At 46.4% G+C, this 20404-nt stretch overlaps 1 protein-coding gene across 16 annotated transcripts in view; it reads left to right on the top strand.

The window, feature by feature from the left end:
• The window catches only part of nav3 (neuron navigator 3), a 401736-nt gene that overhangs the window by 255462 nt on the left and 125870 nt on the right, over positions 1–20404 (top strand). For all 16 annotated transcript variants that reach the window (XR_011346818.1, XM_069904353.1, XM_069904355.1 and 13 more), the window contains 2 exons: positions 1103–1242; positions 14671–15592. Coding sequence is in view for 15 of the 16 variants with exons in the window: in XM_069904353.1 (XP_069760454.1) it covers positions 1103–1242; positions 14671–15592 (1062 nt within the window). In the remaining variant the exon portion in view is untranslated. The remainder of the gene's footprint in view (positions 1–1102; positions 1243–14670; positions 15593–20404) is intronic.

Raw genomic sequence — 20404 nt, forward strand, 5'->3', positions numbered from 1 at the left:
TTGCTTGCTTCAGATTTCAGCATCTGCAGTCTCCAGGGTGTCTCCAAAATAATTGAAAACATTATCTTTTAAGCTGATGTTTCAAACGAAAGGATTAATTATTTTGGTTCCCTTTTTTGTGAAAAAAAAATCAGGTGCATCACTCTCCCAGGAAAGTTTGCGGGAAGGATTTTGAACCTGAATTTGCTGATTTTTGTTTCAACTTTTGTGGTTGTAAAATCTCACAGCCAGTTTGCATAGTCCTGATTAGTAAATGTTTGCATGGGCAACGGGGGGGGGGGGGGGGGGGAGGGCGGTGGGAATGATGGGGGTCGGTTAAGGGGACATGGGAGTAAACATTAACCAGCAGCGAGGACCTTGAATTCTTGTTGATACTGGAACAGTGCTGTGCTGAGAAACTTTCTCCTGAATAAAGGCACAGACCCAAATCCCGGGACGGACAAGGCTGGTGCAAAGGTGGTTAGTTGTGAACGAATGTGTCTGAGCTGGTGGGTGGGAGAGAGTGAGACCCTCGTGCAATCAAACCGCTTGTCGTGTAATTATCAAAACCTTAAGCAGGGAAAGAGTTGCTGGAGGAACTCAATAGGTCAGACAACACCCGTGGCCAGAAGTAGTTGGTTCTGAATCCTTTATCAAGACTAACTAGGTTTGAGCAGGATGTTTGGCCCACAGGCTTCATGCTGGCGATTGGCCTCCTCACTGCCTAGCAGGTGGAGTTGCTGCCTCTCAGCTCTCCCCACCCCTGTTTGACTGTGACCTCCGTTCTGGAATTTGCTCATTTTTCCAGTGACTGTGTGAGATTCCCCTCTCCCTCTCTCCTCCAATCCCACCCCACCCCCAGGTGCTCCAGTTTCCACCCAGCCCCTAAGACGTGCGGGCAAATTAGCACATAGATGAGTGTCAAGGGAAACAGGGGAGTTGACAGGAATGTGAGAGAGGGTGGGTTAAGTCTTGAGAAAGGGCTCGGACCCGAAACGTTGACTGACCGTTTCTCCCATGGATGCTGTCCGTCCTGCTGAGTTCCCACAGCAATTGTTTGTCCGGTTATAATTCTAGCGGCAGTGGCTTTTGTGTTACTCCTCAAAACCTTGTTGTTTTGTAGACTGCCAGGTCCCTCCAGGGTATCGGCTGCAGGCAGCGCCACCAAGGTCCAAGGGGTCAACAACCTGAACAGGCGAAGTCAGAGCTTCAATACGATTGACAAGAACAAGCCCCTACAGTATTCAGCTGGCAGTGAACGAGGTAAGGGCTTTGGCTCTCTTGGGCGATACAGTTGGCGTAGTGGTTAGTGCAACACCTCTGCTGCGCCAGCGATCGGGACTGGGGTTCGAACCCTGCGCTGTCTGTAAGGAGTTTGTATGTTCTCCCCGTGTCTGCGTGGGTTTTCCCTGGGGGGCACTGGTTTCCTCCCCTCCTCCAAAATGTACTGGAGATGTAGGTTAATTGGGTGTAATTGGGTAGCATGGACTCCTGGACCGAAATGGCCTGTTACTGTGCTGTATGTCTAAATTTAAAAATAAATGAAAGTAACTCAGGTTTCTGATGCCAGGTAGACCAATGAACACAAGAGCAGGGAGGTTCTGGTCCAACTTTAGACAATGTCAGCCAGACATTGTCTGGAGGACTATGTGCAGTTGTGGTCAGCAAGTGATAGGAGGGATACGTACAGCTCGGTAACAGGCCCTTGTGGCCCACGAGCTTGTGCTGCCAAAATTTCCCAATTAACCTCCAGCCCCTGGTATGTTTTGAAGGGTGGGAGGTAACTGGAGCGCCTGGATGAAATCCATGCAGACACGGGTGAACGTACAAATTCCTTACAGACAGCGTCGGATTCGAACCCCGGTTACTGGTGCTGTAATGCCATTATGCTAACCATGCCACCTAACGTGATGGTTCCAGAGAAGGTGTGGATGGGGTTCACCAGGATGTTGTACCCATTAGGAGTAGCGACTGGAGGGGCTATTGCCCCTGGGAGACAAGGAGGCTAGGAGGGGTTGCACTTGAGAACAGAAAATCATAGCGGGAGGGATCTTCAATAAAGGCACAGACCCAAAATCTAGGAGAGGCAAGGACGACGCAGGTAAAAATAAAAACACATCACTGTGGAAACTCAGTGGGTCAAACAGTGAACTTTATATCACAAATATAAAGATACAGAACCAGCGTTTCAGGCTTGAGCCCTTCAGCAAGTACGTTCATCAAAGCTGGCGTAGATGCTTCTAGTGCGAGGTGGAAGGGATATATTTAGGGATTATAAGGGATCTGAGGGGGACCTTCTTCACCCAGAGAGTGGCAAGTACCTCGATTGCTCTTCTGGAGAGAGTGGTGGAAACTGATGCATTGCCAGCAGTGCCTAGACAAGCACGTGAATCACCCAGACATCGAAGGCTATGGACCAAGGAGAGATTAGTATGGATGGGTGCCTTTTGCTCAGCATAGATGTGATGGGATGAGGGGCCTGTTTCCACGGTCTGTGACTCTATATCAGAAGTTTTGCCCTTGTTGTAACGTAGGTCACAGGGGAGGTTCAAGAGCCTTGTAGCTGTTCGAAAGAACCTGGAGGTACAGGACTTCAGGCTTCTGTACCTTCTACCTGAAGGGAACAGTGGGAAGAGGTTGTTACCAGGGTGCAGGGGGTCCTTTATGATGCCAACTGCCTGCTTGAGGCAGAGCTTCACCGAGATATCTACAGTGGACAGGAGGTCAGAGGCTTTGCTGGACCTGGCAATGTTTGCAGTCATCTGCAGCCTTCTGTGTTCCTGGCACTAGGATTCCGAAACCAGGTTTTGATGCAACCAGTCAGAATAGTTCACACAAGTGGATAAATGCTTGATCTTCAAAGAAATAAATGGGGAGAAAATGGAAAATTCCCGGATGCTATGGGACCTGGGAGCCCTCGTGCCTGAAGGTAAATTTGCAGGTTGAGTCAGTGGTGAAGAAGGCAAATTCAATGCTGGTGTTTATTTCAAGAAGAATAGAATAGAAGAGCAGGGATGTGATGTTTAGGCTTTATAAGGCCCTGGTGAGACCTCACGTGGAGAATTGTGAGCAGGTTTGGGCCCCTCATTTAAGAAAGGATGTGCTGATGTTGGAGAGGGTTCAGAGGAGGTTCACAAGGATGATTCCAGGAATGAGGAAACAGCTCTTGGCCTGCACTCTTTCGAATTTAGGAGAATGAGGAGGATCTCATTGAAACATTTTGAATGTTGAAAGGCATGGACAGAGTAGATATAGAAAGGATGTTTCCCACAGTGGGAGGGTTAAAGTCAAGAGGGCACAACTTCAGGATTGAAGGGTGTCCACTTAGAACAGAGATGCAGAGACATTTCTACAGCCAGAGGGAAGTGAATGTGTGGAATTTGTTGCCAGTGGCAGTTATGAAGGTCAGGCCATTGTCTGCATTTCAGGTAGAGATTGATAGGTTCTTGATTAGTCAGGGCATCATATATATGCGGAGCAGGCAATATCATGGGGCTGAGTGGCAGAATGGATAAACTCATGATTGAATGATATACTGACAGCCTATTTCTGCTTGGGGGACTTCAGAAACCACCCCCAGTTTAACGAGCAGCTCCAACAGAGTCACACCCCCTCAGCTCTGCATCGCAGACCCTGACGAGGTAGTGCATGGAGTCTCTGGAGAGGCAGTGCAGCCAGCAGGCCACCTGACTCAGAAAGAAGAAAGCACTTTCACCTGAAGGCTTCGTCTGTACCAAGGCGATTCTTGTTTCAAGCTACCCTGAGGTGATGTGATTGGGTATACAGGCAGGACAGGGAGACAGTCGCCCCGTGCTGGGCCTTCTGTGGTCTCACATTGCGGACTTATCTATGGGCGCTGCAGGCTTGACGTCACTGAAGTTTGGCTTATGAACGGTGAGGGTGTTTTCTGGGCTCTCAGCCATGTGTGGAAGAAGGCACAATGGCCCCTCTATTTGGCCCACACACATTTTCGTGAACCGGTGTCTGTGGTCTCGACATCATCTTTTATTTGGGAATGGAAAACTCCTGCCTCAGCATGCGCAAACGACCAGAGTCCCGGCCTCCTGTGGAGGCAGTTTCATTCAGGGATACTGGAGAAACCAGTGGGTGATTGCCGCCCGTTTCCGATATTTTCCCCCCCGCCCCCGGTCGGAGAGCCGCCAGGAGCAGGTCTCGAGGCTGCTGAACGTTTGAGGAGGGAGGTTGGACGAAGGGCACATGGTACCCTGTTGGTGAGTTCCTCCCTGCCAGAGGGATGCGGGGAGGTGAACATTGCTGGTTGAGAGATGCAAAGGGTTCTGCCAGGCGGAGGAGGGTGATGGTGGAAGGGGACTGGCTGTGAGGAGTTGTTTTGCAAAGAGTTCAGGGTACTGACGTCCACCTCAATGATTCACACAGTGTTGTCAGTAAATACTGATGAAAGTTTTTGGGAACTTGCTTTGTGGAAGTGTCCACTGTAAGACCTAAATGCAGCAATCATCAGTCATGAAATGATTGTTTCCTTGACTTATGAACATCGATGTTCTTTTTTTCTTCACTGCATTGTTGGTATATATCTACCAAGAGATTTACCCACTCGGCACCAGTGACTGAGGTTCATCCTAACCTCCTGTGTGGAGTTCGCCCCGCTTACCTTCCAGATCCTAGTAGCATACGGGCCAGTCAGTTAACTGACTTCTGTCAATTGCCCCACAGAACGGGCCCTTCATCTCACCACGTTGTGTTGACCTACATAAACCTCCTCCATATCATTCCAAGCCTTCCCTCCCTCACAGGAGATTTGGAAGACTCTCGGAGAGGCTCGTCGATGTGATTAAAAATGGAGGGTGAGGGTGTGAGGCAGGGAAAAATTAGTTGGGGATGAAGAAGATTTCCATAGGTCAGGGGCTGCACTTCCTCCACTGCTTGTAATTTCATTGCAAGTCCTGGAGCAGGTCTCAGTTAGTCATTCTGTACTCGATAGATTTATTTGCAGCCTCCCAGGAATGGAGATTTAATGAGGCATGGTTATTGACTACTCCACACTGTCTGTAGAATACCAATGAATGCAGGATTCGACAGGCGTTTGGGTGCTGGGAGTGGAGGGTGAATGCTGTGACACTCTCACACTCCTCATGTTGAGAAAGCAGTCTAGCAGAGAGACCCTGTCCTCATTGGCTCTGGTGCTCCCTTTGCCAAATGAATATTTCTTTCAGATGCCTCCCCGGACACTCTAAGTAAATATTTCAGGCCTGGAAATCAAAACAAGATGCTGGAAATTTAAAAGGTGGAAATCTGAGGTGAATGGTCCCAGTCTTTTCCCCAGCATGGGGGAGTTGTGAACCAGAGGGCATAAGTTTAAGGTGAAGGGGCAACTTTTTCACACATGTGGAGGGCGGGGATGCAGAATGAGCTGCTGGAGGAAATAGTAGAGGAGGGGACAATTAAAATGTTTAGAAGATTTAAGGACAGATGTGTGGTTGGGTTTTGAGGGAGATGGACCAAGTGCAGGCAAATGGGGCAGCCAGTTAGCATATAGTACAACACCAGCGACCGGAGTTCGAAGCCGGCGCTGTCTGTAAGGAGCTTGTACATTCTCCCCGTGTCTGCGTGGGTTTCCTCCAGTTATTCCAGTTTCCTCCCACCTTGCTTTTGGGTCAATTCGGGAAGAACTGTCTTGTGGGCTGGATGGGCCTGTTACTGTGCTGTATGTCTGAATTGTAAAACATTTAAATATAAAAGGATAAGCTCATAAAGAGTTCACACCACCCAGCACACACTCTGTTCTCACTGCTGCCATCGGGAAAGGGGTGTAGGTGCCACAAGACTCGCCCCCCCCCCCCCCCCCAACCTCCACCTCAGATTCAGGAACAGCTGCTCCCCCTCCACAATCAGACTCCTCAACAACAAACTCAATCAGGGACACTTATTTTTCCATTTTATTGATTTTTCTCCTCTCTGGATTGCACAGTCAGTTTGTTTACATTTCTTGACTTGTTTACATGTGTATGTATCTTCTTGGGCTACCAATATGCGGTCATTCTGCCTGGCCTGCAGGGAAGAAGAATCTTAGGGTTGTCTGCTCTATGTCATGAGTGTATTCTGACAATGAATCTGAAAGCTCAGGTCGGAAACTTGGTCAGTATGGGCAAGTCGGATGAAGGGCCTGATTTTGTGCTGAATAACTCTGTAAGACTATGACCCTAAAAGCAGAAGATGCTAGAAATACTCTATAAATCAGGCTGCATCCGTGGGAAGAGAACGGTCAGCATTTTGCTGTCAGAATCTTACGTAAAAGCAGATCTTTGTCCCGTTTCCTGACTGTGACATGAAACAGTCTATTGATAATAAATTACCCTTGATATATACTCTAGACTGGGTCCATTGGTAAACTATAGTACGAACCAGCTGGTGGTTGGATATACTTTAACTCTGTGGGATAAAGGGAAGAAATGCCAGAGATCAAACAGTTCTCAGTCACACTGTTATGTACCCAAAGCATTGAGATAGACGGTTTTGGCTCAAAACTTTCACAGTTCTTTTCTCCCACTGATGTGGCTGGACGGGCTGCCTTCCTCCACCAGGTATTGTTTAGCTCCAGATTTCAGCGTCTGCAGCCTCCTGTGTGTGTCCAACTTCATTCATTCTTTTTCTCCGCATGTTGAGAAACTGCTGGCAATTTCATTCAGGTTCATCTCAAAGTTCAGATTTATTGTCAGAGTACGGACATGACATCGCATAAAACCCTGAGATTCTTTTTCCTGCGGGCCGAGCAGAATTCCTACACAATGGTAGTGCAAAAAGTGTACTCAAGAAAAGATGTGTGTACAAAAGAGAGAAATATAAATAAGAAGGAAGTTTAAGTAAACTGTCCAACACGGAAAATCAGTGTGCAAAGATCCTTAAATGAGTCCCTGATTGAGTTTGTGGTTGAGGAGTCTGATGGTGGAGGGGGAGCAGCTGTTCCTGAACCTGCGAGTCTTGTGGCACCGACACCTCTTTCCTGATGGCAGCAGCGAGAACAGAGCGTGTGCTGGGTGGTGGGGATCCTTGATGATTGCTGCTGCTCTCTGATGGCAGCGCTCCCTGTCAATGCTTGTGATGGTGGGGAGGGTTTTGCCTGTAATGTCCTGGACTGCGTCCACTACCTTTTGCAGGGCTTTCTGCTTAGAGGTTTTGGTAACCCCTGCTGTGCGAAAAATAAGAAACAATTGAGACCAAATGGTGTTGCACAGAGCCAGACCCAGGGACAGATGTACTCCAAGCTCCCAAAACATCTGAGTGATGTGCTCACAGCTGGCATTTCAAAGAGGAAGTTGTGGTCGCAGATTCGTTGTCATTATGCAATAGTCCAATACGAGGATATTTCAAAAGCACTAGTAAGGATTTTGTGGTTTGTTTAGCTTTTGAAAATCCATTCAAGATATCTGGTCCAGGAATGTGGGGGCAAACAAGAGCAAAACTATTCAACTGCAGAGATACATATTTCCTTGGCATAGATATGGTGGTCAGCAAGACAAGTATAGCCAGACAACATCTGTACCAAGTGAGGGGAGGAAAGTTTAGGAGAGATGTCAGAGGTACATTTTTTAGAGAGAGTGATGGGTGCCTGGAATGCATTGCCAGGGGTGGTGGTAAACACTTGTATGATGGGGGCATTTAAAAGACCCTTAGACAGCTTATGAGATAGGGAAGGTTTAGCTTTTTGAATAGGTTTATATAGGTCGGCACAACACCATGGGCCGAAGGGCCTGTACAGAGAACATAGAACACTACAGCACAGTACAGGCCCTTCAGCCCTTGATGTTGTGCCGAACCATATATTCCTTAAAAAAAATGGACCCTCCCTACCCCATAACCTTCTATTTTTCTTCCTTCCATGTGCCTGTCTAAGAAATGCCCCCACTGTTCCAGCCTCCACCACCACACCTGGCGATGCATTCCAGGCACCTACATCTCTCTGTGGGAGAAAAAAACGTACTCCTGACATCTCCCCTAAACTTCCCTCCCTTCACTGTGAACACATGTCCTCTAGTGTTTGCTATTCCTGCCCTGGGAAACAGGCGCTGGCTGTCCACCCTATCTATGCTTGTAAGATTCATACAAAGTGACGAATTAGACTGTTTTATGAAAGAGCTGTAGAATTAGACAAATTTAGACATATGTACAGCATAGTAATGGGCACTTTTGGCCCACGAGCCCAAATACACCAATTCACAAACAACCCCTATTTTGAAGAGTGGGAGGAAACTGGAACAGCTGGGGAAGACCCACGCAAACACGGAGAGAATGCACAAACGGACAGCGCTAGATTTGAACCATGGTCACTGACATAGTAACAGCATCGCGCTAAGCGCTACGTCAATCTTACCCCCTTAATTCCCCTCAGTGAGTTCTTTCCCCATAATCTTGAGAGTTTCTTCTTTCCAATAATTTTCTTTTAAGATAGAAAGGGTTCAGAAAAGATTCAGGAGGATGTTACTGGGACTGGTGGGGGTGAATAATAAGGCTGGATAGGCTGGGACCTTTCTCCCTGCAGTGTCGGATGCTGAGGTGGGGGGAACCTAGTAGCAGTTTATATATTCATGAAGGGCAGAGTTAAAGTAAATTGTCAGTCTTTTATCCAGGGTAGGGGAGTGTAAATCTAGAAGACATAGGTTTAACCCTTTGAACTCCTTGTCCCTGTTTTCAGGGCTACCAACAAGCGCATATACTCAGTGTCCCTGTTTCCCAGCACTGATTTTATATCCAACCACCAGCTGGTTCGTATTATAGTTTACCCATGGACCCAGTCTAGAGTATATATCATGAAATGTTAAAAATTACTGGAGTCCAAATGGTTAAGGTTTTAAAGGGGATCAGAGAAGCAGCCTCTTCACAGAGTATGTAGTGGGTATGTGGAACAAGCTGCAGAAGAGGTTGAGGCAGGTCTAGGTATAACGTTGAAGAGACAGACATGGAGAGGGAAGGTGTGGAGGAATATGGGTTGAGCACAGGCAAATGGGACAGCATGGACAAGTTGGGTCGAAGGGCCTGTTTCTGCGCTGTAGAACTCTAGGACTATGTTTTAACTCCATAACCCTCTCAGGCACTGCATTCCAGATTCATGAATGTGGAGAACATTTCTTCCCTCGGTCAACTCTGTCCTTGCCAATTCCCTTAAATCCACCTTCTCCAGTTTCAGGCCATCCAGCCAGTGGAATCAGCTTCTCCTCACTTTTTTCTGTCAAAGGAATCCAGGGTCAAATAAGTTTAAGAATTCTCAGCACCACAAGAGATGAGCCCCAATTTCTACAGTCACGCCGTGTAATTCAAGTTACCAGCCTTGGGCTGAATGAATAAATCTTGAAACTTTGAAGTGTGTTGTCTAAAAGCTGTACGCGATTAAAACAATTATGCAAGAATCTTCTTCACCGTCACGTCAACTTGTATTAAAACCCATAGACATGTTGTTCTTTATCATGAAGCGTTATTTCCAAAGTTCCGCGTATTTTCACCCAATAACTAACAAAATATGATGTTTATTTCTTCTTGAAGAGCCCCAGAGCATGGTATCGAAGTTCTGGCCTGAATTCCTTCTGTATCAAATCCCCAAATGAACTTAGTTTACATTTTGATTGGGATCAATTTACATCAAGTTTTGGATGTTAGAAATTGCAGATAGAGAGAGAACTAAAGAAAGGACACCGAGGAGTGCGATCGAACAGAGGGATCTGGGAATATAGATACATTATTCCCTGAAAGTGGTGTCACAGGTAGTAAGAGAGCTTTTGGGACATTGGCCTTCATAAATCAATGCATTGAGAATAGGATTTGGGATGCTAGGACAAAGTTGAAGAAGACGTTGGTGAGGCTAAATTTAAAGTATTTAGTCACTGAACTACAGGAAAGATAACAGTAAGATTGAAAGAATGCAGAGGAAATTTACAAAGATGTGGCCATTGTGGAGCACACAATAATCACATTGACAGGCTGGAGTGATTAAACGGCTCTAACTACCAAAAACCTGAGCATTTCTGATATACGACTTGGCCAGGTTCCAGGTACAGGAGCAAGAGGGAAAAAATCTGGGCACACCAGCCTTTATTTGGGAAATCTGGAGAGGAGCCAAGGGAGGGGTTAGGGAAGGTTAGGTAGGATCGCACAGGCCAGTCCATACATCTATACAAATGCCTTTCATCACAGCCAAGACTTCAGGAACTGAGTTACAGGGAAAGGTAAAATAGGTTAGGACTTTATTCCCTGAAGTGTAGAAGAATGAAGGGAGACTTGATAAAGGTATTTAAAATTGAGGGGGGATAGAGAGAGTAGGGGAGATACAACTGGAGGATATTTGTTAAGAGTAAATGGGGAGAAATTTAGAAGGAATATTAGGAGGAACTTTTTCACACAGAGAGTGGTGGACAGGTACAAGGATGGGAGGAGCATGGAGAGTATGGACTTGGTGCGGGCAAAATAATAGTTCAGCAAATACTAGAAGGGCTGAAGGGACTGTATTCTGTGCTATAATGTTCTATAGTTTGAAACTAGTTTCTCAAAAAGCATTTTAAAGGATTGCAGGAACCAATGTTTAAATCAAACTCAGGAGATTGCAAAGGTTCAGTGTGACATTGGAAATCCTGGCAAACTTCTACAGATGTGTATTGGAATGTGTGCTGACCAGCTGCATCATGGTCTGGTATATAGGACACTGTGACAGTACAGATTCTATCACCAATGTGTCTATGTACACATGGTCGTGTAGGATGACTGTGATTGGCTGAGAGTGTAGCACCACCTACTGGCAGGACTTAAAGGATTGCTCCTAGCCAGACCAGGCCACTCTGGACTGGTCGACCTACTTGTGATATGTTCCAGTCTTTTAGTTAATAAAAGCCTTGGTTTGGATCAACAAGTCTTTGGTTCTTTCGACACGCATTACAGGCACCAAAAGCTCTGAGTGGAAAATCCCAGTACGTCACAGGCACAACTCGCCCCATTATCAATAAAATCTGAGTGGAACACTGCCGTCAGAGAGCAGCAGCCATCATCAAGGACCCACACCACCCAGCACAGGCTCTGTTCTCGCTGCTGCCAGCAGGAAAGAGCTATCAGGGTCACAAGACTTGGACCACCAGGTTCAGGAACAGCTGCTACCCCTCCACCATCTGACTCTTCAACAACAAACTCAGTCAGGGACTCATTTAAGGACTTTGCACATTAATTATTACTGAATTTTTTTCTGTATTACACTGTTTGTTTACATTTCTCGAGTACAATTTTTTGCATTACCGATAAGTAGAAATTCTGCCTGGCCCGCAGGAGAAAGAATCTCATGGTTGTATGTCATGTCATGTATGTACTCCAACAATCAGTCTGGACTTGGACAGCACCATCATAGCGAATGTCCATGTTGACATCACAGAATCAATCCAGATGTTGAAAAGTGTAAGCCCACATAAAAAACTAAGAGATAAGAACCCGAGAGGTGCACCTTGTACTTCTGGAGACAGAATTCGTGAGATGATGTTAAAGAGAGGTGAGATGACAAAAGAAATCGATAGATCAGGGAGCTGTTTGGAAATTGGAGGTGACTTCTCAGCTATGATGTTCAAAAGCAGAGCAGGCCAAAGGGATGGTTGGGCAGGGTCTGTTCCCATTTCTGGGCTTAAATTAGATTTTCAACAGTTAATTTTCATGTAAGGTTATCATTGCTAAAAAATGGTTGGAAATTTGGCAAGTATGTATTTTGTTTAGTCATTAAACAGAATTATAATTCCCTTCTGGTTATTGAGGTGTTGGATATACTCCGTTAAAAAGGTGTTTGTTTGAACCAGCTGTGCATTGCTGTTAGGATTTATTCACCTTTTTCCCCAGGGTGAGAGCAGCAAAGTCCAGAGGACATCGGTACAAGGTAAGGGAATGCTGGTACATTCCAGGCTGCAGGAGTACGAGCTGAGGCTTGGTGCAGCCAACGCAAGGGAGCTGTGGGGAAGACCACGGTCTAAAGTCTTCCCGTTACTGAGCACCGAGGGGCTGAGACCGAGGAGAAGAGGTGGGGGAGGGGGAAGAAATGGCAAGGTGTCACAGTGGTGGCTACGGTGTATGGAGAGAACAAATGTAACCATGTACATTGATGTGAGTGCATAGATAGGACTGATATTATGGATCTGAAAAGACTTTGAATGGTTTTCATTTTTGTAAATAATTGATAATGAATAAAGTATATTTTTGGTTAATAAAACATCTGTACAAGGTGAGAAGAGGAAAGTTTAGGGGAGATACTACAGGAAAGATATCAATAAGATAGAAAGAGTGCAGAGAAGATTTACTAGGATGTTGCCCGGATTTGAGGAACTGAGTTACAGGGAAAGGTTAAACAGGTTAGGACTATATTCCCCGGAGCATCGAAGAATGAGGGGAGATGGGATAGAGGTATTTAAAATTATGAGGGGGAATGGACAGAGTAAATGTAGGTGGGTTTTATTCACTGAGGGTAGATGAGATAAAGAGGAGATGGGATATGGGTAAAAGGGGAGAAGTTTAAGGGGAACTTCTTCACACAGAGAGCGGTGGGAGTGTGGAATGAGCTGCCAGCTGAAGTGGTGAATGCGGGTTCGATTTTAACATTTAAGAAGAATTTAGACAGGGACATGGATGGGAGGGAGATGAACTGGATGCAGGTCAGTGGGACTGGGCAGAAGAATAGTTCAGCACAGAAGGGCTGAAAGGCCTGTTTCTGTGCTGTAATATTCTATGGTTCTATGGAGTAAGCTTTGTACACAGAGAGTAGTGGGTACCCAGAAGACATTGCCAGGGCTGGTACGGTAGGGTTGCTTAAAAGACTCAGATAGATGGATGCAAGAAAAATAGAGGGTTATGGGTGTGAGGTAGGGAAGGATTAGTTTGAGTTGGTTTATATAGGTCGGCACAACATCAAAGGCCGAAGGGCCTGTACTTGTGGCGCCCAGTTCTATTTTCTGTGTTCTAACGCTGTAACTGAGATGTGAGGTTTTGAGGGCAAATCAGAATCCAATTGGCCACTGAACTGATTATTCCAGCAGGTGCCCAGGCACAATGATTAGCAATTTGGTTTTTTTTCCCCCCAAAGAGACAATAATACAGTGAAGCTTTAATGTTCCACCTGTTGAATATTTGCGTCATGAAAGTTAGTGATTTTCCACTTGGCCGGTCCTGCTGCCATCCATTAGTCATTTTCAATGCCCCACATTCCAATTGTTCCAACCCTGCGCTGTTCCAGTTAATCCTGAATTTTCAATGCTCGATGTCACCATTTAGAAAACACTGCAGTATCATGGATAAATATCCAATGACTTGCTCCACTGAACCAGAGACAAGAGTCCGAATCTAGCCAATAACCAAGGAGTTTAAATTCAAATAATTCAAGGCATCCAAAATGAAAATTAAAAGCTAGTGACAGTAATGGTGGTCTTTAGAATCTGCATGGTTCAGTAATAGTATTGAAGTCAGACAGCATGGAATAAGCCATTTGGCCCAAGTCTGCATTTGGTACTAGCCCCATTTACCTGCATGTGATCGACATCCTTCTAAACTCTATCCACATATCTGTCCAAATGATTTCTGAACATTGTACCTGTACCTCCTTTTGTAGCTTTAGGGTGGGAAATCTGGTGTCCTGATCTGACCTGCATATGTGAGACCAGTACTGCGTAATACCATAGAGCCAGAGAGTTTATATTTTTTAAAAAATTAAATTTAGACATACAGCTCATTAACAGGCTTTTTCGGTCCACGAGCCCGTGCCACCAATCACACAATTCACCTACAGCCCTGGTATGTTTTGAAGGGTGGAGGAAACTGGAGCCCCTGGGGAAAATCCGTGTAGACACGGGGAGAATGTGCAAACTCCTTACAGAGAGCGCAAGATTCAAATCCCGATCCCGATAACTTGCGCTGTAACAGCGTTGTGCCAGCCAGAGTTTTACAGTATGAGAACCTGCCCTTCCTTCCTGGCTAAGCTTTGGAAGCTGAGACGAATATATAAATTAAAGCAGTTTCGTTGAATACAAAACTGAAGTAGTTCAGGAGTTACAGTGTCCTTTAACGTGAAAGGAGGAATGGGAGAGCAAATTTAAGTTCTTGGGCGTCACTATCTTAGAGGATCGTTCCTGAGCTGAGCACACTAAAGGCATCTTGAAGAAAGTACGTCAGCACCTCTACTTCCTCAGGAGTTTGCGGAGGTTTGGTATGACACCAGAAACCCTGGCAAATTTCTACAGATCTGAGATGGAAAGTGTGTTAATCTGGTGCAACACACTCTGGTATGGAGACACCAATAACCCTGAGTGTAAAGCCCTCCAAAAGGTGGTGGACGGTCTCCAGGACATCACAGGCAAAACCCTCCCCACCATCAAGAGCATCTACAGGGAACGCTGCTTTGACTCTTGTACACTTTATTGATTTTTTTATTCTCTCTATATTGCACAGTCAGATTGTTTACATTTGTTACCTATTTACAGTTCTTTATTAGTTTACATGTGTATATGCTGCAGAGAGTTTTTTTTTGCACTACCAATAAGTGGTAATTCTGTTCAACTGCAGAAAAAGAATCTCAGGGTTATATGTGATGACAAGAAATCTGAAATCTGAATCATGGGGGACTTTAACTTACACAGAGTGGGGGAATCAAGTTGGTATCAGCAGTCTTGAGAAAGAATGTGACATTGACCTTGCCTCTCTTCTGTGTTGCAGAGCCACCCAAAAGTCTGCCGTCAGCTGGAGGCATGAACGGGAATGTGGTGACAGTGAGTGGCAGCGGGGCCCAGCCTACCTCTGCTATCCCCTCCCCCAGCTCTGGAAAGCCCTGGCGCAGCAAGTCGATGAACGTCAAGCACGTTGCCACGGCAACCATGCTGAGCGTGAAGTCCCCCAGCCCCGCCACCTCCCCTACCTCAGCCTTTGAGCGTCCTCGCCTGCTCCAGCCCGAAGCACCGAAGCCCCCAGCCAATGAGCAAAGGTCTATGCTGGAGAGGTTCAAGCTGGTCAATGGCAGGTCAGCCTCCAGAGCAGGAGGGAAGGACGAGGGCTCACTCCTGGAGGGCGGCGAGGTGGAGGGGGCCAGCGGGACCTCAGCGGGGGGCAGTCCAAAAGCCCCATCCAGAGGGCCATGCCTTGGCATGGCCAGCAAAGCCCTCGGCCACAAGAAGCCCGCGAGTCCAGCGAGGGATGAGAGGGACAAGAGTAAAGGGTTGAAGGGTCCCAAGGATGAGGTGCCCCGGAAAAGCTCGAAGATCGCCAGCCTCATCCCAAAAGGGGGCAAGTCAGCGGGGGCCAAGAAGGAGAGCTTGATCCCAGCTTCCAGTGGGATACCCAAGCCAGGGTCCAAGGTAGGCACTGGCAAGGCACCGACAGTGGAGAAGGCGAAGACCACCAAGGGAAGCCCCAACCTGCAGAAACCTCCAGCCGACAGCAAAGGCACGACTCCTGGGGAGGGGAGAGGTGCTGGCCTGCCCTCCTCACCACCACCCTCATTGAGTGGTGCCGGGGTTTTGGCTCCCATGGTGGTGGCTGGTGGTCAAACAGCGGGCAGTGCCAATGCACACGTCTATCTCCCCCAGTTACAGCAGCAATACAACCACCCCAACACAGCCACTGTCGCCCCCTTCCTGTACAAGTAAGTAGTGCACTCTTTTTACCTTACACTGCCAGCACAGAAACAGGCTGTTCGGCCATACTCCTGATGGAGTTCATGCTCCTTCATGGTATTCGCTACCCTTTTGGAAGCTGGTTTGGCAATGTTCTACCTTCCCCATCATTTCCTTCCCCTCCTCTGTCTAACTATGAACTAGAGGACACGGGTTAAAGGTGAAATACTTAGGAGGAACAATAGTTGGAAGTTGAGGCAGAGAGTGGTGGGGATCTGGAACGAGCCGCCAGCTGAAATGGTGAATGCAGGCTCGATTTCAACACTTAAGAAAAATCTGGACAGGTGCATGGATGTGAGGGATATGGAGGGCAATGGCCTGGGTGCAGGTCAATGGGATGAAGCGGAATAATAGTTTGGTACAGGTTAGATGGGAAGAAGGGCCTGTTTCTGTGCTGTAATGTTCCATAATTCTAGCTAGCTCTCTGTTAAAAGAGAAAGAATCTCAGGGTTGTATGTGATGTCGTGCATGCACTCTGACAATAAACTTTGAACTAGGTTTTGCCACTTGAAAGGGGTGTGGAAAAGATTCACCAGGATGTTGTCGAGTCTGGGGGACTTGAGATTTTGGGAGAGGATTTGGAGACTGGGTCTTACTTCTCTGAGCTGAGCAGAGACCTTACATAAAATGGCGAAGGGAATGCGCACTCGCTTTTTCCCAGGAAAAATGATTCTAGAACTCAAGGACATGGGATCAAGGTGGGAGGGGAGAGATTTAAGAAGGGACTGAGGGGTAATGTTTTCACCCAGAGGGTGGACGATAGGAGACTTCCAGTCCTTAAGCTACTGGAATGAGCCATTCAGCCCATCGAGTCTGCTCCACCATTCCATCATGAGCTGATCCATTCCCCCACTCAGCCCCACTCCCCGGCCTTCTCCCCAGAACCTTTGATACCCTGACTATTCAGATACCTATCAATCTCTGCCTGAAATACATCCATCGATCTGGCCTCTACAGCTGCCTGTGGTAGCAAATTCCAGAGGTTCACTGCTCTCTGGCTAAAGAAATTCCCCTGCACCTCTGCTTGAAATGGGCACCCATCGATCCTGAAGTTGTACCCTTGTTCCGTATCTGGAACGAGCTGCCAAAGGAAACTGTGGCATTGGGTACAATTTCAACACTCAGAAGACATTTGGACAGCTCTAATAGATATGATAGAGAGTTTATTGTCATATACATTGTACAATGTGCATATGCACTGAAATTCTTACCTTCTGTAACCAGAGAGAAAGTGAGTTGGGAGCATAGAGTGGTGAATGGAACAGGACAGAGGTGGGGCTTACTGACTATCGGAAAATTCCATGTTCACGTTGTTGGGTTTAAGGCTGTCCCTGAGGAAATATAATGCAGCTAACATATTAAAAGTCTCATCCCACTCTGGCCACACTCTGTCCACCCCACTCTCATTAGGAAGAAGATTCATGAGTGTGAGATCATGCCCCACCAGATTCAAGGGCAGTTGTTTTTCTGCTGTGATCAGGCTTCTGAATGAACCCCCAAATTGTAAAATGTTGCTGCCATTGCTCCAAGCCACCTGATCTCTCTAACTCTGTACTTCTCTATTGTATCTAACTTGCTGTACTATGCATGAGACATCGTACTGGTCTGTTGGCTAAACAAATTCTATCACTGCACCTTGGTACATGGGTACATCTGGCCATAAACTCAAACTTCTACTTTTTGTTCCTTAAGTTTACATTTTAACATTTCACATTAAGTCAAGTTTATTTGTCATCTGATTTCACAAGTACATCCCAATGGAACAATGTTCTCCAGTCTCAATAAAAACGGTGTTCTGTCTCAATAATAATGTCTTATTTTTGATCTTTAATAAGCAATTCATTAAAGATCCCATCTTTTTTCCCCCCCCCAAAGAATTACACCTAGAATGGCCTGGGGCAGAGGGCACTTCACCTCCTCGGGAAGTTCCTGACTTGGAGGCATATCTCTGCACCTTGATCACCACTGGATCTCCATCCTGAATCCATTCCTCCCCAACATCTTTAACCACACATGGCTCCAGTGGTTCAAGGAGGCTAACCGCCTTCTTGGGATGGCACCAAATTCCAGTGAAGACCACATTCCGTGAATGACTGGGAAAATAAAGTTACCTCAGGTCAATATTTATCCCTCAAATAAACCCTGAGTAAACATTATTGGTCTTTTGCTCTATGTGGGATCTTGCTCTGTGCACGTTGGCCAACTGTGCTTCCTTGCATTCGGTCAAAGGTGAACCCTCAGTTAAGAGAGTCACTAGCAGTGAAGTGCCTTGGGAAGTCTTGAGATTGTGGAAAGTGCGACACAAATCCAAACCAATCATTCATTTGCGGAGCCACACACACATTTCAAGTCAACTCAAGTTCATTGTCATCTGATTGCACAAGTAGATCCCAACGAAACAGTATTCTCCGGTCCTCAGTGAAAAACATGCAGGCACACAACCAGATATAATACACATACAGACAAACAATACATATGCAGGACAAGTATTTCATCTCTACAAATAAATAAATGAATATTGCTTCGTGAATATGAGAGTCTCGGCTGGTCAGTGTGAGCTGTTCCTTTGGTCGTTCTGCATTCTCCCTGCCCGTGGGAAGAAGCCGATCCTCAGCCTATTGGTGCTGGCTCTGATCCTCCTGTATCTCTTCCCTGATGAGAGCAGCTGAAAGATGCTACATGTGGGGTGGAAGGGAATGATTTTGTGCCCCTTCTTTGATCATCAATCCTGGTAGATCATATCAGTGGGAGGGGATGGAGACCCCTCTGATCATCTCTGCCACCTTTATGGTCCTGTGGATTGACCTCTGATCCATTTCTCTGCAGCCACCATACCACACCACGATGCAGCCAGCCAAGACGCTCTTGACAGAATGTTGACATGATGGTGGCCAGTAGCCTTGCCCGGTTCAGTCTTCTCAGTTAGTGCAGTCGCTGTTGCACCTTCCTGACAAGTGAGGAGATGTGGAGTGTCCACCATAGGTCACTAGCTAAGTGAACTCCAAGGAACGATGCTTTTCACTCTCTCCACGACAGAGTTGTTGATGTGTAGTGGAGGGTGGTCGCTATTTTACAACCAGTATATTGCTGCTGGTCTTGCATCTAAAAAACATCCCCCTGGATCCTCTGCCTTTCACATGTGTGTCTGAATGGTGAAATGCGAGCAGTCAGTGGGTGTGGAATGCCAGCTCTTGAAATGGTTTATTATAGCTTTACAAAATAAACCCTTTCACCAGCCTGCCAGTGTTTGAATTTCAGGATATCCAAGAGCTTGGTCGGTAAATACGGACTGCTCAGTGAGCTCTTTGTGAAGGCTTGTTAATCGCAGGGGTGGTGGTTGGACTCACCCTCTGGACTCTGGAAGGGAGATCGTCAGTTGTGATTGCCCAGAAGCATTTGAGTTTAAGGTTTTTCATCAGATCGACTCGCTCTGCCCCCAGTCTTTGGAAGAGCAAGCCCTGCGATCCCTTCAGTGTTGAATCAGCTCCTTGCCAGAAAGATATCTTGAATCCATAAAAGTGATCGTTGTATTTTCTGTCGATGGAGTTGGCCACTCACCCCACTAAAATGACCCTTCACTAATTCTGTTTAAAACCTATTTCGTCTCACCTGCCGATCCGTTGGCCTTGATCCTCCAACCACATGTCTACATTCAGAGGTAATTTACAATGGCCAATGCACCCACACACCTGTACTTGGGAATGTGGGAGGAAAACAGAGCACTCGGAGGAAGCCATGGGAGAACGTGCAAACTCCACATTGCACTTGGGCAGCAACCGTGGGCACGATTGAATGTAGGACATATGAGTCGATGTACCAGCAGCACCTACCATTTTCAAGCCCATGCCAATGTCATCGTGAAGACATCAGCACCTCTACTTCCTCAGGAGTTTGTGAAAGTTCGGTGTGATATTGGAAACCCTGGCAAATTTCTAAGGATGTGTGGTGGAAAGTGTGCTGACCGGCTGCATCTCGGCCTGGTATGTGGGCACCAATATTCTTGAGCGGAAAGCCCTGCAAAAGGTAGTGGACGCAGGTCAGGACATCACAGGCAAAACTCACCTCACCATCGGGAACATCTATGGGGAACGCTGCCGCCAGAGAGCAGCAGCAATCATCAAGGATCTACACCACCCAGCACTCTGTTCTCACTGCTGCCACCAGGAAAGAGGTATCGGTGCCACACGATTTGTACCACCAGGTTCAGGAACAGCTGCTCCCCCTCCACCATCAGACTCCTCAACAACAAAGTCATCCAGGGACTCATTTAAGGACTCTCACTTTGCTTGTAATTTATTGCTGAATATTTATTTTGTGTATTGTATAGTTTGTTTGCACTGCCTTCTTGTTTACATTTCTCTCTTTTGTACACTTATCTTTTTTTGAGTGCAGTTTACATTGCGATAAGAAGAAATTCTGCCTGGCCCGCAGGAAAAGGAATCTCAGGATTGTATGTGGTGTCATGTATGTCTTCTGACAATGAAGTTGAACTTGAACTTCAGTGGCCAATCGCTTTTAATCCATGATCTTTCAATGATATCCCTCCCACCAGGCACCACACACTCTTTATTTACTTGATCCAACCCCTTGTGATGTTGAACACCTCCATCATCTTCTCTTAATTGTCTCAGACCATAAGTCGGAGGAGCAGATTTAGGCCCTTCGGCCCTTCAAGTCCATTCTGCCATTTCAATCATGGCATATGAATTTTTCAGAATTAAAATGCTGTACTAATATTCCAAAGTTTTAGACTAATATTCACATAAACAAGTGTTAAAATC

This window comes from Narcine bancroftii, chromosome 11 (genome assembly GCF_036971445.1).
Source record: "Narcine bancroftii isolate sNarBan1 chromosome 11, sNarBan1.hap1, whole genome shotgun sequence".
Lineage (NCBI taxonomy): Eukaryota > Metazoa > Chordata > Chondrichthyes > Torpediniformes > Narcinidae > Narcine > Narcine bancroftii.